Here is a 27,634-nt window from a genome sequence, read left to right on the forward strand (position 1 = left end):
TCATTCAATCATTCAATCATATTTATTGAGTGCTTACTGTGTGCAGAGCACTGTACTAAGCACTTGGGAAGTACAAGTTTGCAACATATAGAGATGGTCCCTACCCAAAAGTGGGCTCACAGTCTAGAACGGGGAGACAGACAACAAAACAAAACATATTAACAAAATAAAATAAATAGAATAAACATATACAAATAAAATAAATAGAGTAATAAATATGTACAAACATATATACATACATACAGGTGCTGTGGGGAGGGGAAGGAGGTAAGGCGGGGGGGATGGGGATTTAATCCCTGGTGTACAAATGAGGAAACTGAGGCACAGAGAAGTTACATTGCCAAGGTAACCAAGCAGGCTAATGGGGAAGGTGGGCTAGGGTCTTGTACTTCCCAAGCGCTTAGTACAGTGCTCTGCACACAGTAAGTGCTCAATAAATACGATTGAATGAGTGAATTAATTAAATCAAATTCAGATTCCGTGGCTCCCAGGACTGTGCCCTTTCCACTAGGCCACACTGCTTCTCTCTCCACAGAATATCGATAATGGCGGCATCCATTATCCATTATCCATCCGGGAAGCAGCGTGGCTCATTGGAAAGAGCCCGGGCTTGGGAGTCAGAGGTCATGGGTTCAAATCCCAGCTCCCCCAGTTGTCAGCTGTGTGACCTTGGGCAACTCACTTCACTTCTCTGGGCCACAGTTCCCTCATCTGTAAAATGGGGATGAAGACTTGTGAGCCCCCCGTGGGACAACCTGATCACCTTGTATCCTCTCCAGTGCTTAGAACAGTGCATTACACATAGTAAGCGCTTAACAAATGTTGTTATTATTATTATTATTATTATTATTATTATTATTATTATTATTATTATTATTATTCACCAGACCTGTCAGGAGGCCGGAAGGCAGGGGTTGCCAGTCCCGTTCCTCAAACTGGCTCGCTGAAGAGGTGAAGTAGCCAGCCTGGGAGCTCCCAAGAGTCAGGGACAAGTCAATCAATCAATCAATCAATCAATCGTATTTATTGAGCGCTTACTGTGTGCAGAGCACTGTACTAAGCGCTTGGGAAGTCCAAGTTGGCAACATATAGAGGCGGTCCCTACCCAACAGTGGGCTCGCAGTCTAGAAGTCAGTCCTCAAATCTTGGGTCCTGCTCTCTGGCCTTTTCTCTGAGGCCAACTTCCATGACGGGCAGCATGGCCTAGTGGAGCACGGACCTGGATTCCAATCCCGGCTCCACCACTTGTCTGCTGTGTGATCTTGGGCAAGTCACTTAACTTCTCTGTGCCTCAGTTCCTTCATCTCTAAAATGTGGATTAAGGCTTCGAACCCCACGTGAGGTTAAAGTTGAAGCTGAAGAAGCAGCGTGGCTCAGTGGAAAGAGCCCGGGCTTTGCAGTCAGAGGTCATGGGTTCAAGTCCTTGCCACTTGTCAGCTGTGTGACTCTGGGCAAGTCACTTAACTTCTCTGTGCCTCAGTTCCCTTATCTGGAAAATGGGAATGAAGACTATGAGCCCCCCGTGGGACAACCTGATTCATTCATTCATTCATCATCAATCGTATTTATTGAGCTCTTACTGTGTGCAGAGCACTGTACTAAGCGCTTGGGAAGTACAAGTTGGCAACATATAGAGACAGTCCCTACCCAACAGTGGGCTTACAGTCTAAAAGAGTGGGCTCACAGTCATTCATTCAATCATATTTATTGAGCGCTTACTGTGTGCAGAGCACCGTACTAAGTGCTTGGGAAGTACAAGTTGGCAAAATATTGATCAATCAATCAATCATATTTATTGAGCGTATACTATGTGCAGAGCACTCTACTAAGTGCTTGGGAAGTACAAGTTGGCAACATATTGATCAATCAATCAATCAATCATATTTATTGAGTGCTTACTGTGTGCAGAGCACTGTACTAAGCACTTGGGAAGTCCAAGTTGGCAACATAGAGAGACTCAACAGTGGGCTCACAGTCTAGAAGGGGGAGACCGACAACAAAACAAAACATATTAACAAAATAAAATAAATACAATAGATATGTACAAGTAAAATAAATAAGGTGATATTGATCACCTTGTAACGTCCCCCGTGCTTAGAACAGTGCTTTGCACAATAGTAAGCACTTAATAAATGCCATCATTATTATTATTATTATTATGTGGGACATGGGCTATGTCCAACCTGACTAACTTCTATCTACCCCAGCGATTAGTACAGTGCCTAGCACACAGTAGGTGCTTAACAAATACAATTAAAAAAGAAAAGAAGAATGGTTCCATCTCCCTCAACCTTGTGCTCATCCTCTTCCTCATTTCCCCACAGCACCTGTATATATGTATATATGTTTGTACATATTTATTACTCCATTTATTTATTTATTTATTTTACTTGTACATAGCTATTCTATTTATTTTATTTTGTTAGTATGTTTGGTTTTGTTGTCTGTCTCCCCCTTTCAGACTGTGAGCCCACTGTTGGGTAGGGACTGTCTCTATATGTTGCCAATTTGTACTTCCCAAGCGTTTAGTACAGTGCTCTGCACATAGTAAGCGCTCAATAAATACGATTGATGATGATGATGATGATTTCCACTCTTTCCCTGGGGCCTTTTTTGCTTCCGACTTCCTTCCCTCTTCCCCTTTGAATTTCTCCTTAACGCTCTAATATTAACACAGGGTAAAGAGCATTCATTCACATCTCTGCAATTAGTGGGAGGTGAGCAGGGCAGGGAGAAGAGGGCGGCAGAAACTGTGGAGCTGCTGTCCGTGCTATAATAATAATGATGGCATTTATTAAGCGCTTACTATGTGCAAAGCCCTGTTCTAAGCGCCGAAGAGGTTACAAGGTGATCAGGTTGTCCCACGGTGGGCTCACAGTCTTAATCCCCATTTTCCAGATGAGGTAACTGAGGCCCAGAGAAGCAAAGCGACTTGCCCAACGTCACACAGCTGACAATCGGCAGAGCCGGGATTTGAACCCATGACCTCTGACTCCAAAGCCCGGGATCTTTTCCACTGAGCCATGCTGCTTCTCTATCTTTGCGGCCCCGATGGTGCCTGAGCATCCAGGAGGCCTCCATGGGGTAGTGTCAGGCCTCCCCGGAAACTCAGGGGCACAGGAGGCGCCTCCAAATCTGGAAGAACTTTTCATTCAATCATATTTATTGAGCGCTTACTGTGTGCACAGCACTGTACTAAGCGCTTGGGAAGTACAGGTTGGCAACAGATAGAGACGGTCCGTACCCAACAACGGGCTCACAGCCTAGGTGTAACTTTGTTGAGCACTCAATAAATCCAACTACTACATTTCTGAGTCGGAATCAATGAAAACATTATAATAATAATAATAATAATAATAATGGTATTTATTAAGTGCTTACTATGTGAAAAGCACTGTTCTAAGCGCTGGGGAGGTTACTGTCTCTATATGTTGCCAGCTTGTACTTCCCAAGCGCTTAGTACAGTGCTCTGCACACAGTAAGCACTCAATAAATACGACTGATTGATTGATTACAGGGTGATCAGGTTGTCCCACCGGGGGCTCACAGTCTTAACCCCCATTTTACAGATGAGGGAACTGAGGCACAGAGAAGTGAAGTGACTTGCCCAAAGTCACACAGCGGCCAATTGGCGGAGCCGGGATTAGAACCCATGACCTCTGACTGCAAAGCCTGGGCTCTTTCCACTGAGCTGAGGACTACCCTTCTTTCCCTGATAAAACTTTAGAATATAAGCCATTTAAGCCCCTCACAGGCTGGGGGTCTGCTAATTCTGTTGTATCATCCTCTCCCAAGTACAGTGCTATGCACATAGTAAGCGCTCAATAAATACCATTGATTAATTAAGGACAAGGACCGTATTGTTTTCACACACTGGTTGTTAAGTAGTGATACAGTAAGCGCTGTATATATGTATATATGTTTGTACATATTTATTACTCTATTTATTTATTTATTTATTTTACTTGTACATATCTATTCTATTTATTTTATTTTGTTAGTATGTTTGGTTTTGTTCTCCGTCTCCCCCTTTTAGACTGTGAGCCCACTGTTGGGTAGGGACTGTCTCTATATGTTGCCAATTTGTACTTCCCAAGCGCTTAGTACAGCGCTCTGCACATAGTAAGCGCTCAATAAATACGATTGATGATGATGATGATGAAGCGCTCAATAAATACGATTGAATGAATGAATGAATTTACAATAGGAAGGCCAGCGTGGCAAATGGCAGAGGGGTAGCTATTGTCAGTCCGTCAGTCATACTTACTGAGCGCTGAGGGGTCAGAGGTCGTGGGTTCTGATCCCGGCTCTGCCGCACGTCTGCTGGGTGACCTTGGGCGAGTCATTTCACTTCTCTGGGCCTCGGTGACCTCATCGGTAAAGTGGGGTCAAGACTGGGAGCCTCAAGAAAGACAAGGACTGTGCCCAACCTGATCACCTTGTATCTACTCCAGTGTTTACAACAGTATTTGGTACATAGTAAGCACTTAACACATACCACAATTATTATTATTACTAAGCGCTTGGGAGGGTACGATATAACAATAAACAGACACATTCCCTGCCCACAATGACTTTATAGTCATTGTGTAGTCATTGTATATATTTACAATGACTTTATAGTCTAGAGGGGGCTGGGTCCTAGTGCTTTAATATCAATAATGATAATTATTATTATTATTACTGTAATGGTACTTGTTGAGCACTCACTATGTGCCAAGCACTGTCCTGCACGCTGGGGTAGATACAAGTTCATCAGTTTAACACAGTCCCTGTCCCACATGGAGATCACAGTCTTAACCCCCATTTTACAGATGAGGTAACTGAGGCCCAGAAAAGTGAAGTGACTTGCTCAAGGTCACATAACAGACATGGGATTAGAACCCAGGTCCTTCTGCTTCCCAAGCCCGTGCTCTAGCCACTAAGCCACGCTGCTTCTCAACGTGAGCCCGTTGTTGGGTCGGGACCATCTTTACTTCCCAAGCGCTTAATACAGTGCTCTGCACACAGTAAGCGCTCAATAAATACGATTGAATGAATGAAAATGGATGAGGCCAGCCTCCAGGACGGTGCTCCTGGATTCATTCGTTCAGCCGTATCTATTGAGCGCTTACTGCATGCAGAGCACTGGACTAAGTGCTTGGGAAGTACAGAGAAGCAGCGTGGCTCAGTGGAAAGAGCCCGGGCTTTGGAGTCAGAGATCATGGGTTCAAATCCTGGCTTCGCCAATTGTCAGCTGTGTGACTTTGGACAAGTCACTTCACTTCTCTGTGCCTCAGTTACCTCATCTGTAAAATGGGGATTGAGACTGTGAGCCCCCCATGGGACAACCTGATCATCTTGTAACCTCCCCAGCGCTTAGAACAGTGCTTTGCACATAGTAAGCGCTTAATAAATACCATTATTATTATTATTGTTACATTCCTGGCCAAGGCTCCACAAGGAGGAAGACCCACTCCAGGATGGAGCTCTGGGAGAAACATTCTTGGAAAAAGGAGGTGGGCGGGGCGAAGACTATAATCCTAATGCATTCCAGGGCCTGGCCTCCTCAAGCAGAAAGAAAGTAGGATGCCGAGGGCCTTCTTCCCAAACTTTTCCTGGGAATTTCCCTTCCTCCCACTGGGGGGGTGAAAGAAGTCGGGCTTGATTGAGTGAGCGAAAGCAAAGCAGAAGTCGAAGCAGCAGCGGCAGCTCCTGAATCAATCAATCAATCAATCAATCAATCGTATTTATTGAGCGCTTACCGTGTGCAGAGCACTGTACTAAGCGCTTGGATGGGAGGGGATGGGATGCTGCCCTCTGTTCTGCAGGTGGGGAAAAATGCCCCAGGCTAGAAGTGGTGCTGGAGCAGAGAGGCTCATAAACTGCCTATTACGAGAAGCAGCATGGCCTAGTGGATAACAGCTTGGGCCTGGGAATCAGAAGAACCTGAGTTCTAATCCCCTTGTCTGCTGTGTGACCTTGGGCAAATCACTTAACTTCTCTGTGCCCAAGAACCTGGGTTCTAATCCCCTTGTCTGCTATGTGACCTTGGGCAAATCACTTTTAACTTTTCTGTGCATCAGTTCCCTCATCTGCAAAATAGGGATTCAGTATCTGTTCTCCCTCCTACTTAGACTGTGAGCCCAATGTGGGACCTGATAATTTTGTATAATAATAACAACGGCATTTATTAAATGCTTACTACATGCAAAGCACTGTTCTAAGCGCTGGGGAGGTTACAAGGTGATCAGGTTGTCCCACGGGGGGCTTACGGTCTTCATCCCCATTTTACAGATGAGGGAACTGAGGCACAGAGAAGTGAAGTGACTTGCCTAAGGTCACACAGCTGACAATTGGCGGAGCCGGGATTTGAACCCGTGACCTCTGACTCCAAAGCCCGGGCTCTGTCCACTGAGCCACGCTGCTTCTCTTCGCTTCTCTTCTCTTGTATCTACCCCAGCACTTAGTGCAGTGCTTGGTGCAGAGTAAATCGATATCTAATGTAATAAACAAATTAAAATAGTGCTAAATAAATATGATTATCATATTTATATCATATCATATAAAATAAATATGATTGTCATTACTATTATGCAAGAACATGCACCAGTTCCATCTGGACCCAGCTTTCGAGTCCATATCTGTTGTCTGCTTGGCTTCTCGCTTTGTTCAGGAGCAGTTTAGAACCCCAAGAAGGGATGCCACTTATGTATATATGTTTGTACGTATTTATTACTCTATTTATTTTATTGGTACATATTTATTCTATCTATTTTATTTTGTTAATATGTTTTGTTTTGTTCGCTGTCGCCCCCTTCTAGACTGTGAGCCCACTGTTGGGTAGGGACCGTCTCTATATGTTGCCAACTTGGACTTCCCGAGCGCTTAGTTATGTTGCCAACTTGGACTTCCCGAGCGCTTAGTACAGTGCTCTGCACACAGTAAGCACTCAATAAATACGATTGAATGAATGAATGAATGCCACTCAACTCCAAACCCAGTCCCCCCAGCAGCCAGCTTCTTAGCAGGGAACAGAGCTGCTGATGTCGCAGCCTGAGAAGAAACCCAGGAGAGATCTATACACTACGTTCATTCATTTATTCATTCAATCGTATTTATTGAGCACTTACTGTGTGCAGAGCACTGTACTAAGCGCTTGGGAAGTCCAAGTGGGCAACATCTAGAGACGGTCCCTACCCAACAGCGGGCTCACAGTCTAGAAGGGGGAGACAGAGAACAAAACAAAACATAGTAACGGAAGAAAATAAATAGAATAAATATGTACAAGTAAAATAAATCAATAAATAGAGTAGTAAATCCGTACAAACATATATACATATATATAGGTGCTGTGGGGAAGGGAAGGAGGTATGGCGGAGGGATGGAGAGGGGGACGAGGGGGAGATGAAGGAGGGGGCTGAGTGTGGGAAGGCCTCCTGGAGGAGGTGAGCTCTCAGTAGGGCCTTGAAGGGAGGAAGAGAGTGACTCCCTTTCACTCCCTCCCTAGGTTTAACCCACTGCCCCGAACCCACGCCCTGTTCTGGCTAATCCCCGAGAAGCAGCGTAGCTCAGTGGAAAGAGCCCGGGCTTTGGAGTCAGAGGCCATGGGTTCAAATCCTGGCTCCACCCCGTGTCTGCTGTGTGACCTGGGGCAAGTCACTTAACTTCTCAGTGCCTCAGTTCCCTCATCTGTAAAATGGGGGTGATGACTGTGAGCCCCGCGCGAGACAACCTGATCACCTTGTATCCCTCAATCAATCAATCAATCAATCATATTGATTGAGCGCTTACTGTGTGCAGAGCACTGTACTAAGCGCTCGGAAAGTCCAAGTTGGCAACATATAGAGACAGTCCCTACCCAACAGTGGGCTCACAGTCTAAAAGGGGGAGACAGAGAACAAAACCAAACATACTAACAAAATAGAGTAGATATGAACAAGTAAAATAATACTTGTAAAATAGGGTAATAAATATGTACAAACATATACGCATATATACAGGTGCTGTGGGGAAGAGAAGGAGGTAAGATGGGGGGGATGGAGAGGGGGACGAGGGGGAGAGGAAGGAAGGGGCTCAGTCCCCAGCGCTTAGGACAGTGCTTTGCAATCAATCAATCAATCGTATGTATTGAGCGCTTACTGTTGCACATAGTAAGCGCTTAGAAAATGAAATTTAAAAAATCCAGACTTCTGGCCAAGGCCTTGGGCAGAAGGCCTGGGCTTTCCTGGTCCAGATGCCCGATAGCCCGATGCTGTGCCATCAGGAGATGCTGCACCAGCCCCAGGGAGGGGAAGGAGCCAAGCGTCTCCATCTCCCTGGGTCCTGAGCATCTTTCGGCTGTTTCCCCGGTTCTCTGAATCGGCTCGCCCTCTGTCGGGAATCAGCCCCTTTGCAGACTGCAGAAGCACACAGTAAGCGCTCAATAAATACGACTGAGTGAATGAATGAATGAATGAATGAAGGTATATATAAAGGGAGGCTCAGGAGCCGGCTGGAGACAGTCGTGGGGACAGCCGAACAGCCGAAAGGAGAGAGCGACCTTGAGGATTTGCCCTGCCGGCTGATCATGGCTGGACAGCAGCAGCAGCAGCAGCCCCCTTACCTGCACCTGGCAGAGCTGACGGCAACTCAGTTCTTGGAAATCTGGAAACACTTCGATGCAGATGGTCCGTAAGAGCCAAACTTCTTCACATTTACTGCAGCCGCTTCGAAATTCTCCACTGGGCCGGGGGCGGCGGAGAGGGTGAAGGCAGGGGGGAAGGGGGTGTTTATGTGTAGGTAGAGAAGTATTCCATTTTGGTTGTTTTTATACTACGGATGTTATAGCTCAGGATATGCCCGAGCTCAACTGCCTTCTAACTTTCTCCTACGGCAATTCAGAGGAGCTCGTGGGTCTATTTGCGTTTCTGTCTTTAGGTTCAGAAAGTTTTCCCGTTGCTTGGACCGGCGATTAGTGGTCCCATCTTTTATATGGGGAGTCGGATCCACAGACACTGTCCCGGGGCTCCTGCTCTTCCACTGGGCTTGGTAAACTTTTCCTTCGCTGTTTCTACTAATGCCATCGTCTGCTGGCTGGAGGGGCAGAGCCTGAGTTGAGAGCAGCCTGGAGCTCCTTGAATTTGCTCCTTGTTTCTTGGAGAGGTTTTCTGCCCCCTTCCCTCTCTCCCCACTCCGCCCACCCCTGCCTCTGTGAGGGGATGAGGCTTGTCTAAGGAAGTGTCGGGGAGGTGCAGGAAGGAAGGACAGAGAGGGCAGGATCTGTCCCTTTCTCAATGTCCCTGGCAAGTTTCTGCTTTGAGTGATTTTATATTCTGGTGGCGTGGGGAAGGGGTGGCCCACCTCTCCCTCCCTGAACCAGGGGCGTCTCCATCCTCTTCATATCAATGTCCACCTCCCCCTCTAGACTGTAAGCTCATTGCAGGCAGGGAACACGTCTGCTAATTATGTTGTGCTCTCCCAGGTGTTTTTAGTAGACTGCTCGGTACCTAGTAAACGCTCGATAAATACAGTTGAGCTGGGCAGGGTGGGTACCTTTCAGACCCTCAGCCCGGTAAGGAAGTTCCCCCATCCCTTCCTCAAATGAGGTTTAATCACGACCCCGGAGGAGCTTTAACTTGGAATAAGCCTAAGGAATTCATTCCCGTTAAAGACCTGGTTGGGTCCTTGGGTGGGAATCCACGAGGCTCCTCTCTGTCCTCCACTCTGCCCTCCTTCAAAGAGGGATTGTTCTCTGGGACAGCTCAGTCCAGTTCTTCCACCGGGAGGGCTGCTGGGAGTGGCGGTTGATGACTGGGATCCTGAACTGATGAGGGAAGGTGAGGCTGTAAAATATCTATCCTCCTGTGATTCCAGAAGGAAGCTCTGAAAGAGAGCGAGGGGGCCTGATTTTCACCTTCCCCCAGAGTCACTCCATCACGTCAAGCAGTCGGTCTCCACTTTGTGGACCTCAGGTTCTTCATTGGTAAACTACTTGCAAAGATCCTCGGTAGAAAGGAACTAGAAAATTTTCCAGTTATATTTATACCCCAGAGGAGCCTCTCAAAGAAGATTTTGCTGTTGCCCGTCCCATTTCTCCGCTTCAGAGATGTGCAGTTGGTGACTAAAGAAACTGTTCCCCAGCAATTAAGGTTATTCTAACGCTTCCTCCAAAAGAAAAGCCCTGGGTTGCTGAGAAGCAGTGGGTCTAGTGGAAAGAACGCAGGTTGGGAGTCAGAGGACCTGGATTCTAATCCCAGCTCCATCACTTTCCTGCTGTGTGACCTTGGGCAAATCACTTAACTTTTCTGTGCCTCAGTAGCCTCATCTGTAAAATGAGGATTTAAATAACTGTTTCCAAACCAGATCTACCCCCCCCCCCCACCATGCTTAGTACAGTGCTTGTCACCTGGTAAGAACATAAGTTGTTATTGTTGATTCCATTCTTCCCCTTTGAGGTCTTAGTTTCTTCATGAACAACAGGATGAAAGAATTGATCCCTCTAATGTTCTTTTGCTTTTTGAATTCCTGGTTAGGACTGGGTGTCTTTTACAGACATTATGGACTCTGGCTCCTCCCTGCAGAGAGAGCTAAAAATGAGCCCACCGGGAGTCTTCCTCCTTGGGGAAGAATAAGTCCAGAGGGGCACTAAGCCGGATTTAACCCTGTAGCTCTTTGGAATCTCTGCCCCAAGGAACCCCGGGGCCCCAGAACTCTGAATCAGAAGGAGATGCCCAACTGGATGATGATATGATGATGGCCACATCCATCAGGTCTGTTGCGCACCATGGCATAACAGTTCGCAGATGATGAACTCAAGAACGGGAGAGGGGGCAAAGGTTAAAGTCCCAGAGCCAGAAAAACAGGCATGGCAGTCTTTTAGAAGGAAGAGTTGGCTCTTCTAGAGAGTTCTAGAGGGGGTATAATTTAGGGGCAGTTCAGTCTCAATGATCCATAATTCATCTCAGTTACTCACTGTTGTGAGCCCCCAAAACTCAGAACCAGTCCCCAGAACTCAGTGCTTAGGATTGTTTGCTCCCTCCCTCCCTTCCTCCTCCATTTCCCAGGCAGCTGTTTACCAGAGCAGCTCCAGCTCTTGTTTTCGGCGATGAACTCTCTCCTTCATCCTTAGAGATCTTCCGGGAAAGCCTCCCTGATATTTGCCCAGCTCCTTGGGGCTTGCCTGAGTCCAATTAATCAATGCCACCTGTGAGAGGATTCACATTCTCTCTCTGTCTCTCTCTCACTCTCTGTCTCTCTCTCTCTCTCTCTCTCCACCCCCCACAACCAAAATCCACAGAGCCTCAGGAAGAAAGCCTGGAGAACCCTGTAGTCTTATCGGGGGAGGGGGGCAGATTCCATTCTAAACCTAACTCCCTTTACAGAAAAAGCTCACAGCCAGGGGAGAGCAAGAAGAATGAATAAAAAAAATCTACCAAATCTTCCTGAGAAGCTCTAATCTATTCAATGATGTTAGGTCAGCAATCCTCACATCAGTTGTGTGGGGATGGAAAGGGGCTACCTGGTTAGCATTATTTTACAGATGAGGAAACTGAGGCACAGGGAGGGAAAGCAAATTTCTCAAGAACTTGCAGAAAGTCACACAAGTCTGAGGCTGTGCTAGAAAAAGAGCCTGGGAGCTTATGTCCCAGGCCATTGCTGTTTTGCCTTCCTACGTTCTTTCTCCCCACTTCCCACCTCCACTAATGTATTGCAAGCTCTGTCAGAGCAGGGACCTTGGCTTCTGCTCCCTTAGAAACTCCTTATGCAGGACTCCAAGCGCAAGTGAAAGCTCAATAATAGTAATAATAACGATGATGATGATGATGGCATTTAAGCGCTTACTAGCAACCACTTTTATCGAGCACCTATTGTGTGCAGACCACTGTACTAAGCTCCTGGGAGAGTACAACTTAACAGAGTTGGTAGACACGTTCCCTGTCCAAATCGAGCTTGTAGTCTAGATGGGGAGACAGACGCTACTATATATGAATTAAGGATACTTACTTGAATGTTGTGGAGCTGAGGGAGGGATGAATAAGGGATGAAAATCCAAGTGCAAAGGGGATGCAAAAGGTTTAGAAGGAGAAGGCCTCTTGGAAGAGATGTGCTTTTAATAAGGCTTTGAAGATGGGGAGAGTGATCATCTTCAGATCTGAAGAGGGAGGGCATGGCCAGAGGTTGGTGGCAAGATAGATGAGACTGAGGTACAGTGAGTAGGCTGGCATTAGAGGAGCAAAGCATCTGAGCTGGGTTGTAATTAGGAAGTCAGGGAGGTTAGGTAGGAGTGGGCAAAGTGACTGAGTGCTTTAAAGCCTGTGGCAAGGAGTTCTGGTTTGGGGAAGTGAATGGGCAACCACTGGAGGTCCTTGTAGAATGGGGAAATATGGACTGAATGTTTTGGTAGAAAAATGATCTGGGCAGCAGAGTGAAGTGGACTGGAGTGGGGGAGAGACAGGAGGCAGGGAGGTTCAGCAAGGAGGCTGATAGAAAAATCAAAGCAGGATAAATGCTTGGATTAAAAGAAATCAAGGCAGGATAAGTGTGTGGATTAATGTGGTAGCAGTTTGGATGGAGGGGGAAGGGTGGATTTTGAGTGATGTTGTGAAGGTTGAACCGACAGGATTTGGTGATAGATTGAATATGAGGGAGATGAATTGAGACAGTGCCAAGGTTACCGGCTTGTAAGACAGGGAGGATGGAGGGGCTGTTTACAGTGATGGGAAAGACAAGGGGAGGATGGGGTTTGGGTGAGCACTGGAGTAGATACAAGATAATCAGATTGGACACGGCCCCTGTCCCACATGAAGCTCACAGTCTAAGCGGGAGAGCGAACAGGTAAGTAATCCCCATTTTGAAGATGAGGAAATGAGGCACAGAGAAGTTAAGCTACTTGCTTACCCATGTCCTCTGATTCTCAGGCCCAGGCTTTTTCCACTAGGCCACACTGCTTTACTCTGTACCAAGTGCTGACTGCCTGTTGGAGAGACAGATTCCATAAGCCTTAGCATCTCCCTGTTCGTTGCATTAAATCCCTCCGAGGCTGAGCCAGATCCTATCCGCTGGCTGCACTGACCGAAACACTGCACTACTCTTGCTCCGATCCAGGATAGCTCGCTGGGGTCCTTTCTGTCTTGTGCTTCATCAACAAGCCTAACTTTAGAACTCCTCGAATGAATAGTTCCCCTCTGGCTGATGATAAAAAGAGGCAAATCGGGCTCTGAGGGAGTCTGAAGTCTAGCTAGAAGCGTAGAAATGATGTCCCGACCTGCTCATGTCCTCTAAATTGTAAGCTCCTTGTGGGCAGGGAACGTTAGACCAACTCTGTTAGATTATAATTACCCAAGCGCTTACTGCAGTGCTCTGCATACAGTAAGCACTCAACAAATATGACTGTTCGATAGCTAGAACAATAATTCACAGTTGCCAAGAACTTGGCCATTTATGATGGGGTTGGACAGGCCTTGGAATCCACCTTAACTCCCCCTGACGGACCAGCTGGCCCCCATGTAAGCTACCCTGGAACTCTGTCAAAGACTGAGCCTTTCCTTTGTCCCTCCACCCCAGCCCTGAGAAATTAGGGAATTCTGGGATTTAAGTCAGAAGCTTCCATGTTGGGGAGACAGGGACGAAAACCAAGATAAAGATTACACTGAAACAGTCGGCCTGAGTTTTTAGTGAGTTTGAAAAGTCTAGGCGGGTGGGATAGGGTATGTTTAGTCTCCATTTGCTTTGTGAACGCCATGCCAATCAATCGTATTTGAGTGCTTACTATGTGCAGATCACTGTACTAAATCCTCGGGAGAATACAATACGACAAAGGATTAGGGTTTTAGTATGTTGCTAATGATTAAGGAAGAAATACCCAAACAGGACCACTTTTGTCTCGCACCATTTTGTAGGAGTCTGTTATGAAACTGTAGCATTAAAGTCTTCTATTGTTCCACGCTGCATATCGAAGGGCCGGTTCTTTCTCCCACAGCTCTAGCGACAGACACTGGAAGCTGTTGATATTTTGTGGGGTGCGGGGAGGTCCCAGGAGACCATAGGAAGGAGGTGTTTTTCCAAATGAGAATCCTAGATGTCACCCACACAGGTACAAGTGTCCCCTACGTTCGCCTCATCTTAGAGTACTATGTTTACTCTTGCATTAGCTTCAAATGATTTTTCAGGCTCAGACACCACAGAAGTTTTCAGAATCGAGAGGACCGAGGGGAATCAGTTCAAAGCCCCAGGGAAATTAAATGAATACATCAGGCGCGAGGAGTTTCAAGAATATTATATCTTGCTAGATTGCTCCCTCTTCTAACAAATTGCATCACCTTTCCCTCTCCTTTTTGCCGGCTCTCGTTTTCATCTGGGGTCACCGGCTTTGCTTTTTCTCTCTCTTTTTTCGCTTTTGGATATCTTTCCCTCTCCACCATCTGTCTCCGTCTCCCTGGCTTCTGTCCTTCATCCCCAGCCCTTGTTTTCAGCCAAGAGTGAGGCTACCAGATGTCCTCAGTGCCAAGGGACCGTCCCTGGTTTGGCCCCACTGGCCCGGCTACAGGAAAGCCTGGGGAGACTCCTTGGGAGCCTTGGCCACTCTTCCCGTTGGGAGGTAGGAGATGAGTGGGGTTCCCTTACCTAATCCTTTCTATCCTCTGGAGGAATGGTTCACTCCCATCTCCTTAACATGAGACCCATTCATGCATCACACCTCCCCTTACCAACTCCCTGCACTTTAAAAAGCGGCAGAAATTTCAGGGGTGTTGGCCCTGACAGTTGGATTTAGGAACGATTGCAGGAGGTTTTTTTTGCTTTACCGACTTCAAGTTGGGGCCTCTTAGATTCATCCTACAAATACGCAAATCACGCTGCCCCTTGATTAAATCAATCATATTTACTGAACGCTTGCTGTGTGCACGGCACGGTATTAAGCACTTGGGAGAGTACGATATAATTAAATGGGAGTAATTCTAGCCACCTTGGGCCCAAATTTCTCCCTTCATTTCCCTGAATCCACATGAGTTTCACCTGAGGCTTCCTATCCCTGGCTGGGGATGGGTGGGTCCCTAGACAAGCTGCACCTTGAGCTTCTGGGAAGTCTGAAAATACAGAGGTCCTTCTCTCTGCATTTGGGTGGTTTAACTTTTCTTGCTTAAAATTAATCATACCGTACCCCGCCACCTGAAAGTCCATACTTGTCTTTTCCGAACTCTAGTGCCTCACTCTTCTTTTGGCCTCTTTTTCCTTAGTAACAACTGGGGGTGACACCTAGGTTTGCCACTCAGACGCCTCATACCTCAGATTCTCCCAGTTGTCAACCGGGGGATAGTGTTCCTTGCCCAGTCTCTTGTCGGGTATGTGTGTTGAGGGGAGCTTTGGAGAGTAGCTATCTTTGCCGTTCAAAGCTGATGATAAAGAGAGTCAACTCCATTACATGTCCAGGTGAGGCCGAAAAGGCTCTTTCACACCATGCGGAGATACAGTCCACTGTTGTCCTGTCATGTCTGCTACTTGCAGTACTTGGTCATTTTTTATTCTACCTCAGTACTGCAATCTTTGGAAAGAGTCCTCATTCCTGATGGCTGCATGCCAGGGGCTCCCTTCAGAGCCTGAGCCAAGCCCCAGGGGCCACTGCCAACCGGGATCGAGACCGTGAAGAAGGGACTGGCCAGATGCTTTGCCCATCGAAAGCCACTTTCAAGCAGCTCTCTAGCCTGGGGAGTGTCACTAAAGAGGCCACCACACCAGTTATACAGCACTGCTTCCCCCTTGAAGCCAGAGGCAAATCTGGAAAGTACTAGCCATTCTGGGGACCAGTGAAACCAGAGGCTGACTGGCTCACCTTCAGAGGACACCCCCCTTCCTCTGCTCTAACAGTGGGAATCAGGGAGGTCTCTCTTCCAATTAGGAAAGACCTTCTTTCTCTAGGAGGGTGGCTAGTCTGTAGTGGGTTGAAGCCCAGAGCTGGACAGTGACCAGCTTGTTGGCAGACTGACCCAGAAGCCCTCAGGTCCTTTTCTTTTTTAAAAGGTGGCGGGGGTTCTGTCAAAGGAGAAAGAAGCTTGTACTGAAAAGGGACTGGTGAGATCGGGGCCAGGTAACTGCAGCTGTAAAGAAGAAAGAATTCCTCCCAGTCCTCCCTCCCACCCTGCTCCCTTCCCTGGCCCAATCCCTCTTCCCTTGGGACTTGTGTTATCAATTACTGGCTAAAGAGTGACAGGCCATTTCCCTCTGCCTGTGGCTTGGAAGAGCTGTCTGGGGACTTCACAAACAAATCAAAACTGGACTCATGCCCCAAAGCGCAAGGGTGTCACAACCTTGGTAGCTTTCCTATTTTTCCCTCCAATCCAATTCTTGCTCTGTCTTCTCAGCCAGGAGGAGTCAGATTCAAAGCAAGTTTACCCCTCCTCCCACCCCACCCAAACACACATTCCCACTCACACATATGCACTCTCTGTCTTTGTCTTTCAATCTTTCTGTCTTTTAGTTACTGACAACAGAGCTACTGAATGCCGACAGCCGGGTTAGCTCCTGAGTTAATATCATGGAATCAGGAAGCATCCGATCATTAGGGGAGATATTGAATCCACGGCTTAAATCTGACTTTTTACAGAATCTCTCAAGAGGGTCCTTGCTTTTTGCAGGTGGAGGCAGAAATCGGGGATTCACTGCCTTGCCCTTAACCCTTCATGGCCTACTCTCATGTCTCTTTTCCTATACATCCAGGGATCAGCAACGCTTGAGGTGATTATTCAAAAAAAAAAAAATAGCAATCGTGTCCACGAAGCACTTTGAGCTCACTAGGAAGATGGGATCTTTAGAAATGAAGTTATTACCATTCAGAGAGGCAGAGAGAAGGATGACGCCCACTTAGCTCTTTATGAAGCTCTAAAACTACAATCCAAACAGACGAAAAGTTGCTTATTACCTGAAGAGTGTGCCTTCTGGTAATGGAAGTAGGAGGGGGCACGAAAGTAGTAACAGTCTGAGTGATAGAGAGGATTCCAAGGTCCCTGCAAGCAGAAAGAAAACATGAATATTGATGCTCAGTCAGAACTCTGACATGGACAAATGGCTTCTATAGAAAATTCATTCTCCCTTCACTTCTGAAGCAAATCTTGGTGGGCAGAATTTCATCCTTCTATTTTTCAGTGTTGTTTTGGAGGCCCCTGGGGGCCCCTTACTCACCTGGAAATCTACTCTGCTCAGCAGCTACAATTCACAAACTCCATTCCACACTTCCCCTGCCGCCCTGCATTCCCCCAACCTCCTTTCCTATGCACCAGGAGAATTGTGAAAAAGCTCCCTCTCCTGTAGAAAACGGCCTTGATGGGAACATTGCTTTCTTCAAGACTATTTATTAAACTACTATGTGCAGAACACCGTACTGGGCTTTTGGAAGAGGATAAGACACAGCCTCTACCCTTCAAAACTTGCAATCTACTGGGGAAGACAGATGGATAAAGAAGATAAATGGAATGTCTCTATGTAGTGAAAACTGGAGGAAAATCATAAGTATACCTCCTAAGAGTGTGGAAAATGAATGGAGTACATAAAGTACACATCAGTACCATGAGTAACTGTTGGAAAGGCATGACTCGGGTGGAGAAGGCTTCCTGGAGGAGATAGATTTTGTTTTTACGGGGGAGCTTTGAAGATGAAGAGGGTTAAGAGAAGCAGCGTGGCTCAGTGGAAAGAGCACGGGCTTTGGAGTCAGAGGTCATGGGTTCAAATCCCGGCTCCGCCACTTGTCAGCTGTGTGACTTTGGGCAAGTTAATTGACTTCTCTGTGCCTCAGTTCCCTCATCTGTAAAATGGGGATTAAGTCTGTGAGCCCCACGTGGGACAACCTAATCACTTTGTATCCTCCCCAGCGCTTAGAACAGTGCTTTGCACATAGTAAGCGCTTAATAAATGCCATTATTATTATTATTATGATCTTGTAGATTTCATTGGCGAGGGAGTGACAGGCAAGGAAAAGACAAGAGCAATGAATCAGAGTCAGGAGAATTGAGATCAAATTGTGGGGTCTTCTTTAAACGTGCAATCTCTGTGGGCAGGGAACATGTCTACCAACTCATATAGTGCTCAATAATTACCATTGATTAAGGTGATCATTTTGGGAAGAGCAGAGTGTGAGTTGATCTCACAATATGGCCATCACCAACGTATCTTCCTGAAGAGAAGGTTAGAGTGTAAGCTCTTTGTGGGCAGGAAATGTGTCTTATTGTTGTTCTGTACTCAGCGTGGCTCAGTGGAAAGAGCATGGGCTTTGGAGTAAGAGGTCATGGGTTCAAACCCCGGCTCCGCCAATTGTCAGCTGTGTGACTTTGGGCAAGTCAGTTAACTTCTCTGTGCCTCAGTTACCTCATCTGTAAACTGGGGATTAAGTCTGTGAGCCCCCTTTGGGACAACCTGATCACCTTGTAATCTCCCTAGTGCTTAGAACAGTGCTTTGCACATAGTAAGCGCTTAATAAATCCCATCATCATTATTATTACTCTACTCCCTAGTTCTCCCCTCTCAGGATTGCACCTGGAGAGTTTCCAGTACTCTACCAGTCTCGGTTATGGGAGGGAGAGTCAAGCAGAGGCCTACCTCTTGTGTTCCTAGCTTGGGCAGAAGCTAGAGAGTGGAAGGCAATCTGCTACAAGTAAAACTCCGCCGTGCTGGGCAGCAGCGGCATGGGAGAGTCGAGGGCAGAGACTCAAGTTTACTGTGCAGAAGAAAGCAACGGTAAACCACTTCCATATGTTTACCAAGAAAACTCTATGGATACACTACCAGAACGACAGCAGATGGAGCAGGGGACCTGTGGGAGAGATGTATTCTTGGAGTCGCTATAGATCAGAGATGACCCGACAGCATAAGACAACACTCCCTAGTCCAGTGGGCACTCAAATTCTACCGCTGTAGGGGGGAAAGGGCTGTAATATCTCACATCCACGCCTATTTAAAGTGTCGCCTTCAGGGATCACTAATAGAAAAGGTTTTTATCTTCCAGGCCGTCTAGGGGCTAGTCCCCTGTGATCGTAGACTAAAAGGACTGCCTGCTGTTAGAGCAACTCTCAGCTAAGGAGCTGACTCAGTGGAAAATATCAACCCCCAGTCTGCTGATCGGGAAACGGGTCTAAGAAAAGTGAATGATATACCTCAATCGATGGTGTTTATTGAATGCGTACTGTGTGCAGAACATTGTATTAATTCAATTCAATTCAACTCAATTCAGTCATACTTATTGAGCGCTTACTGTGTGCAGAGCACTGTACTAAGCGCTTGGGAAGTACAAGTTGGCAACATATAGAGACGGTCCCTACCCAACAGTGGGCTCACAGTCTAGAAGATTCAGAATCCAGAAGCCTTCAGCTCTAAAGAGGTCTGCCCTGGTCTCCTTAGAACACCGCCCACTTTTCTCTTCTTTCTAGTCCAGAGCAGCCCAGGTGTGGGCATTCTGAAGAGTTTTGCCAGAAGGCACCACTTTTCCTGGGATGTGAGGGAAACACTTGGAAGAGTACAGTCGAGTTAGTAGCCACAATCTCTGCTGTCAAGGAGCTGGCTGGATCCAGGAAAAGAACCCAGGAGTCCCCTCTTGTCAGCCTCCTTGTTTTTCACCACTAAAAACTCTGTTAAGGGTGCATCTTTATCCCCACTCGATATAGCTTTGGGCCAGAGGCAGGTAGGCCCCTGGAAACTGCCAGAATGAAAGCAATAATAAGCACCTCCTACTCTCACCCCAAAAATGGAGCTTCCCGTGTGACTGGTGGTTGAGTCCCCCTGAGCGGCCATGAAAGGCTGAGGGCAAAGGGGTGCTTCACTTGGGCCAGAGACCGCTGCTCCCCTCCTCTGAGGCAATGAGTTGGTTTCAGGCTACTGAACTCCCAGTGACTCCTTCCTCCTTTTCCTCATCTCATTCCAAGTTTTCAGCAGGATTAGAGCAATCCCAAACCAGCTGGACCCCAAACTTGCCCTGAATGGGCAAAAGTGACACCAACCTCAGGCTCCGGGCTCACAGTCTACATGTATCCAGAAGGGCAGCCGGGCAGGGGATGACAGAGAGGAGATCGCACTCGGGGAAATGATGCTTTCCCTCTGCCCACTGGCCAGGGTGGGTGAGGTTTTGCCAGAGTCCTTGGGAGGGCTGTCGCTGGCTGCAGAGAACGAGAAGAAGCAGCTGCTGTTGAATAAAACAGATTGTGTGAGGCTGCTGGGCCCTGCCCAGGCTCAACTCCCTGCAATGGCTCCCTCCGTGTCCCCCCCTGCAAGCTGTTAACACACAAAAACATGTGTCCCCGAGCCCTCTTGCTGTGCCCCCGCCTCCAACTCTCCGGCTCGTTGTGTCCTGTTGTGCTTCATCGGACCTTGACGGGCGCTTAGCACACCACTGGTCTCCGAGGTACTCCTCATCACCCCCTCCTCGCTCGCTGTCTCTCTAGCCTGAGGCTTCTGGGGATTGTAGATGGATGCGAGCGGAGCTATTTTCTCTCCATCTCCCTGCCCTGCCATCCCAAAGCCCCTGAGGCAGATGAAAGCCACTTCAGTGATGTTCTCTTGGAGAAAGGAAAACTCCATCTGAGAAGCGGCCTTCAATCGGCGCCAAGTGACAGAGAAGAGAAAATAACTACAGATGGTCAAGTTCATTCATTCGTTCATTCATTCAATCGTATTTATTGAGCGCTTACTGTGTGCAGAGCACTGGACTAAGCGCTTGGGAAGTACAAGTCGGCAACATATAGAGACGGTCCCTACCCAACAACGGGCTCATTTAACGAAGTCGAAAAGAGAGGGCTGAGATCGAACACGCAGCTGCCGTTTTATTTCTAATATCCTTTCCTAAAAACGCTTTGCCCCTCAGACTTGGTTGCGTGTCCGAGTCCCTCTCCTCAGCGTTAGCTCCCCCAAACAGTAGCCCCCCTGAACCGAGCGGAGAGAGTCACCGTTAATAACGACAGGGTACTTTGGCCTTAAGGGGTAAGTAGTCACAGGACTTCTTTTCTGGTTAAGTTTCCCTTCATTTATTAATGGTGAGGTCGAGGGTCGGGTGGGGAAAGGGTGTACTTTATATCAATCCTCAGAACTTATGTATATGCTCTTTTTCCACTTCACACTTAATTATTTGATAATTATGGTATTAAGGGGTTACCATGTGTCAAGCACCGTTCTAAGCACTGGGGTTGACTCAAGTTGGACACAGCCCCTGTCCCACCTGGAGTTCACAGTCTAGGAGGGAGACCAGGCATTGAATCCCCATTTTACAGATGAGGAAACTGAGGCACAGAGCAGTTAAGTGACTTGCCCAAGGTCACACAGCAGGCAAGCGGTGGAACCGGAATTAGAACCTCAGCCTTTTGATTCCCAGGCCTGTGTCCTTTCCACTAGGCCAGATTCTGTACACCTTCTTTAAGTCTGTCTGCCCTATCAAAGTGTAAGTCGCTTGAGGGCAGGGATTAATAATAATAATAATAATGGCATTTATTAAGCGCTTACTATGTGCAAAGCACTGTTCTAAGCACTGGGGAGGTTACAAGGTGATCAGGTTGTCCCACAGGGGGCTCACAGTCTTAATATGCATTTATTACTCTATTTATTTTATTTGCACATATTTATTCTATTTATTTTATTTGGTTAATATGTTTTGTTTTGTTCTCTGTCTCCCCCTTCTAGACTGTGAGCCCACTGTTGGGTAGGGCCCGTCTCTATATGTTGCCAACTTGGACTTCCCAAGCGCTTAGTCCAGTGATCTGCACACAGTAAGCGCTCAATAAATATGATTGAATGAATGAATGAATGAATCCCTATTTTACAGATGAGGTAACTGAGGCACAGAGAAGTTAAGTGACTTGCCCAAAGTCACACAGCTGACAGTTGGCAGAGTCGGGATTTGAACCCATGATCTCTGACTCCAAAGCCCGGGCTCTTTCTATTGAGCCACGCTGCTTCAATTGTGTCCCTCGCTTGTTTAGTACTTCCCAAGTGTTAAGCAGAGTGCCTTTTCCCCCAGTGGGTGCTCAATAAATATCACGACTACTATTCATTCACTCATTCAATCGTATTTATTGAGCGCTTACTGTGTGCAGAGCACTGGACTAAGCGTTTGGGAAGTACAAGTTGGCAACATATAGAGACGGTCCCTACCCAACAATGGACTCACAGTCTAGAAGGGGGATACAGACAACAAAACAAAACATGTGGACAGGTGTCAAGTCATCAGAATAAATAGAAGTAAAGCTAGATGCACATCATTAACAAAATAAATAGAATAGTAAATATGTACAAGTAAAATAAATAGAGTAATAAATCTGTACAAACATCTATACAGGTGCTGTGGGGAGGGGAAGGAGGTAGGGCGGGGGGGGTGGGGAGGAGGAGAGGAAAAAGGGGGCTCAGTCTGGGAAGGCCTCCTGGAGGAGGTGAGCTCTCAATAGAACTACCTCTTCTAGATGCTCAGTAAATGTCCCCAGACAGAGCAGAGAACAAACTTCTTAGATAAGTGAAAGAAAAGAGGGGTTTTTTTTGAAGAGCTAAGCCGCTGAGAATTCCCACCTCTGTTCAGTATTCATCAATCAATCAATTGTATTTATTGGGCACTTACTGTGTGCAGAGCACTGTACTAAGCGCTTGGGAAGTCCAAGTTGGCAACATATAGAGACAGTCCCTACCCAACAGTGGGCTCACAGTCTAAAAGGGGGAGACAGAGAACAAAACCAAACATACTAACAAAATAAAATAAATAGAATAGGTAGATACAAGCTAATCAAGTTGGACACGGTCCCTGTCTCACACAGGACTCATAGTAAAAGTGGGAGGGAGAGCAAGTATTTTGCAGTTGAGGAAACTGAGGCACAGAGAAGGTAAGTGACTTCCCCAAGGTCACACAGCACACAGTTGGTAGAGCCAGGATTAGAATCCAGGCCCTCTGACTCAGAGGCCCAGGCTCTTTGCACTAGGCCATGCTGCTTTCTCATTTCCTTGCCAGCTTGTACTTCCCAAGCGCTTAGTCCAGTGCTCTGCACACAGTAAGCGCTCAATAAATACGATTGAATGAATGAATGTACAAGTAAAATAAATAAATAAATAAATAGAGTAATAAATATGTACAAACATATATACAGGTATATATTCTTGAATCCTTCCTTCCCTCCCTCAGTCTCAAACTGGATTCAAGCCTGGAGAATGAGTGAGAACTGCATCTTGCAATGAGGGGCTAGGTTGGGACCCTTCTAGTCCCTTCTAGACTGTGAGCCCACTGTTGGGTAGGGACCGTCTCTATATGTTGCCGACTTGTACTTCCCAAGCGCTTAGTACAGTGCTCTGCACACAGTAAGCGCTCAATACATACGATTGAATGAATGAATGAATGGATAGTTGCATTACTTCCTCTGATGGGGAGAACAAGGTACCATCAATCAATCGCATTTGTTGAATGCTTACTGTGTGCAGAGCACTGTACTAAGCGTTTGGGAGAGAGACAGAGACTTTGTCTGACCTGATTGCCTTGCATCTATCCCAGCACTTAGAACAATGCTTGGCACACAATAAGCACTTAACAAATATGTCAATTATTGCAATACAACAGAGTGGCTAAACACATTCAATCGTATTTATTGAGCGCTTACTGTGTGCAGAGCACTATACTAAGCGCTTGGGAAGTACAAGTTGGCAACACATAGAGACGGTCCCTACCCAACAGCAGGCTCACAGTCTAAACACATCTCCTTCCCCTTCCCACAACACCTGTATATATGTTTGTACAGATTTATTACTCTATTTTACTTGTACATATTTACTATTCTATTTATTTTGTTAATGATGTGCATCTAGCTTTATTTCTATTTGTTCTGACGACTTGACACCCGTCCACATGTTTTGTTTTGTTGTCTGTCTCCCCCTTCTAGACTGTGAGCCCGTTGTTGGGTAGGGACCGTCTCTATATGTTGCCAACTTGTACTTCCCAAGCGCTTAGTACAGTGCTCTGCACAGAGAAGCAGCGTGGCTCAGTGGAAAGAGCCCGGGCTTTGGAGTCAGAGGTCATGGGTTCAAATCCCACTCCGCCACTTGTCATTCATTCAATCGTATTTATTGAGCACTTACTGTGTGCAGAGCACTGTACTAAGCGCTTGTCAGCTGTGTGACTTTGGGCAAGTCACTTAACTTCTCTGTGCCTCAGTTACCTCATCTGTAAAATGGGGATTAAGACGGTGAGCCCCACGTGGGACAACCTGATCACTTTGTACCCTCCCCAGCGCTTAGAACAGTGCTTTGCACATAGTAAGCACTAGTAATAAATGCCATTAAAAAAAAACAGTAAGCGCTCAATAAATATGATTGAATGTATGAATGAATTTCCTGCCCACACCAAGCTTTTAGTCAGAGGGGGAAGGCAGACATTAAAATAAATTAGGGATATATAAGCTCTCTGTGGACCACGTCTGCTAATTCTGTTGTAATGTGTTCTCCCAAACACTACAGTGCTCTGCACTTGGCGCTCAAAAAATATGATTGCTATGTACAAAAGTGCTGTGGGCCTGAGAGTGGGGCAAATGTTAAGTGTTTAAATTAACATTAATTTAAACACTCTCTGTTATATTACACTCTTCCAAGTGCTTAGTACAGTGCTCCGTACACAGTAATAATAGTAATAACTGTGGTATTTGTTAAGGTCTTACTGTGTGCCAGGCACTGTATTAAACATTGGGGTGGATGCAAGCAAATCAGGTTGGACACAGTCCCTGTCCCACATGGGGCTCCCAGTCTTAATCTCCATTTGACAGATGAGGTAACTGAGGCACAGAAAAGTGAAGTGACTTGCCCAAGGCCACACAGCAGACAAGCGGCAGAGCTGGGATTCGAACCTCCGACCTTCTGATACGATTGATTGCAGATTCAAGTGCATAGGCGACGCAGAGGGAAAGGGAATAGGGGAAATGAGGTTTTATAAAAGGGGAAGACCTCTTAGAGGAGATGTGATTTTTTTTTAAATAAGGTTTTGAAGGTGAAGAGAGTGGTGGCCCATCGTATATAATAATGATGGCATTTATTAAGCACTTACTATGTGCAAAGCACTGTTCTAAGCGCTGGGGAGGTTACAAAGTGGTCAGGTTGTTCCAAAGGGGAGGGAATTGCAGGCCAGAGGGAGGACGTGAACAAGGGGTCGGCGGAGAGATAGACGACATCGAGATAATGTAAGTTGGATTAGAGGAGCAAAGCGAGCCCACTGTTGGGTAGGGACTGTCTCTATATGTTGCCAGCTTGTACTTCCCAAGCGCTTAGTACAGTGCTCTGCACACAGTAAGCGCTCAATAAATACGATTGATTGAAAGTGTGTGGGCTGGGATGTAGGAGGAAATCAGCAAGGTAAGATAGGAGGGGCCAAGGAGATCGAGTGCTTAAAGCCAATGGTAAGGAGATTCTGTTTGATGCGGAGGTGAATGGGCAACCCCCGGATGTTTTTGAGTGGGGAGAAGTGGACTAAACACTTTTTTTTAAAGAAAAATGATCAGGGCAGTAGAGTGAAGGATGGACTGGGTGGAGAGAGACAGGAGGAAGGTAAGCTAGGAGGCTCACGCTGTAGTCAAGGTGGGACATGAAAAATGTTTGGATAAGCATAGTACTAAGCAATCACTCCAGTTTTCCTGCCTGCAATTAGCCTTTTACAGTTGTTGAAGACCCTAGCTACCTTCCCCTTAGGATCTCGGGACACTAAGGCTCTACTTTTATTTATTTATTTATTTATTATTTATTTTATAATGATTTATTATTATTTATTTTATGTGAATGTCTGTCTCCCCCTTAGGACTGTAAGCTTCTTGTGAGTAGGGATCGCACCTCTAATATACTGTATTCTCCCGAGCACTTAGTACAGTGCTCTCCACCCAGCCAGTGCTCAGGAAATACCACTAATGGATAGATTCATAGTCCAGGATCTGGCTGAATTGATTTGCTGCGTGATCTTGAGTGAGTCACCCGGCTTCTCTGGGCCTCTGAGACCTCTTTTGTCAAGTCCCAGTGAATTTAACCATTTCCTAGAGTCTGTTGAGAACATGAGGAACCTCCATCCGTTATCTAGCCTTGTGAAATATTAGGCGTAACGACGAATTATTAGCTGCCATATTTTCCCTTGATCTCTATTTCCAGTTCTTGCCTTTAGGTTAAGATTGCCTCTGCTACCCCATCCACTGTGTGTAAGACTGTAAGCTGGTTGTGGGCAGGGAAAAGCGTCTACCAGCTCTGTTGTATTGTACTCTCCCAGGCACTTAGCACAGTGCTCTGCACACAATGCTCAATAAATATCATTAATTGATTGATTGATGTATGTGTAAATTGCCACAAAAGGCCTTCAAAGGAGCTTAGTGTCATAGAAGCTAGTTAACTTGTTTTGATGTCTGTCTTCCCCCTTCTAGACTGTGAGCCCGTTGTGGGCAGGGATTGTCTCTATTGCTGAACTGTGCTTTCCAAGCTCTCAGTACAGTGCTCTGCACCCAGTAAGCGCTCAATAAATACGATTGAATGAATGAATGAATCCCCCACCCTCCTGGCTTTGTTGCTCCACGTTGATTTTCTTTTTGTCCCTGCAGGAAATGGGTATATCGAAGGCAAAGAGCTAGAAAACTTCTTCCAAGAGCTGGAAAGGGCAAGAAAAGGAGCTGGCATGGTAAGCACGCTCTATTTCCTAATTATTTTTTTTCCTCCTCTCTTCCTTGTCTCGGAATTTCTGAACGTTTTCCTTTCTCAGAGAGTGGCTAGACCCACTGTAACCAAGGCAATAACGCACTTCTGAGCCCCTGGGCTCCCTGTTGGACCTGCAGTTTGTTCAGCCCATGTTAGTGTTTGTTTGTGGGTTTTTTTCCATTTACTATGGGGGAAAATGTCAAAATGCTCACTGAGCTGGGTGAAACCAATTTATGTCTTATGGAGGGGAGGGACTGGAACTCACTGGAAGGGTCTTCCATTCTGAGCCAATAGTGTAATTCCCGGTATTATTAAAGAAGAGAGTTGAACTGATTTAAAATGACACCATGGTATTGGAAGACGATCGCTTTCAAAATAGGAGATTGAGCCACATGTCAAATTCATCGGCGCTTCTCTTTACTTTGAATCATCCAACCTGGGAGAAATAACAATGCCAGGAAGCCATGTTGTATGGACAGCATCGATCAAAACGGCACTTTCGTATGGGTGTAGATTCCCTGCCTAAATTGAGTTCCGATTTGTTCCCTTTATTCACCCCTCCCTCAGCACCTAGGTACATATCCATAATTTATTTATATTAATGGCTGTCTCCCCCTCCAGATCATAAACTTGTCATGTGCAGGGAAAGTTTCTACCAACTATTTTATATTGTATTCTCCCAAGCACTTAGTACAGTGCTCTGCACACATAAGTGCTAAATAAATATGATTAATTGATTGACTGGAACTCCCTGCCAAATCATTTGGAACAACATATCTGCCCCAATTCCCCCTAATGCCGACCCAGTTTTACTGAATTCTCGAAAATCTTTTAGGCCGACAGTTTTCAGGAAAGAAGACTGGCATTGGTCCTCAACTATTTTTTTGGCTTGCAACTATATTTGATTTTTGAATTTATATTTGTTTTCACACTCATAAATCATCTACGATGAGCTCTCAGTAATCCACGGGCTGCAATTTCTCCAGGCTCTTGGCTCCAACTTCATCTCCCTCCTGCTGCTTTT

General features: G+C 46.4%; 1 protein-coding gene and 1 non-coding gene across 2 annotated transcripts in view; both read left to right on the forward strand.

Moving 5' to 3' along the window:
- Positions 1–8,471: 8,471 nt before the first annotated feature.
- Positions 8,472–27,634, forward strand: part of CALB2 (calbindin 2) — a 41,462-nt gene continuing 22,299 nt past the window's right edge. The window contains exons 1-2 of the mRNA XM_038753837.1: positions 8,472–8,648; positions 26,517–26,593. Coding sequence (XP_038609765.1) covers positions 8,549–8,648; positions 26,517–26,593 — 177 coding nt within the window. The 5' untranslated portion in view covers positions 8,472–8,548. The remainder of the gene's footprint in view (positions 8,649–26,516; positions 26,594–27,634) is intronic.
- LOC119935305 lies at positions 18,463–18,600 on the forward strand. The gene has a single exon (XR_005453191.1). It is a non-coding gene; the product is annotated as a small nucleolar RNA SNORA7 (small nucleolar RNA).

This window comes from Tachyglossus aculeatus, chromosome 11 (assembly GCF_015852505.1).
Source record: "Tachyglossus aculeatus isolate mTacAcu1 chromosome 11, mTacAcu1.pri, whole genome shotgun sequence".
NCBI classification, from domain to species: Eukaryota; Metazoa; Chordata; class Mammalia; order Monotremata; family Tachyglossidae; genus Tachyglossus; species Tachyglossus aculeatus.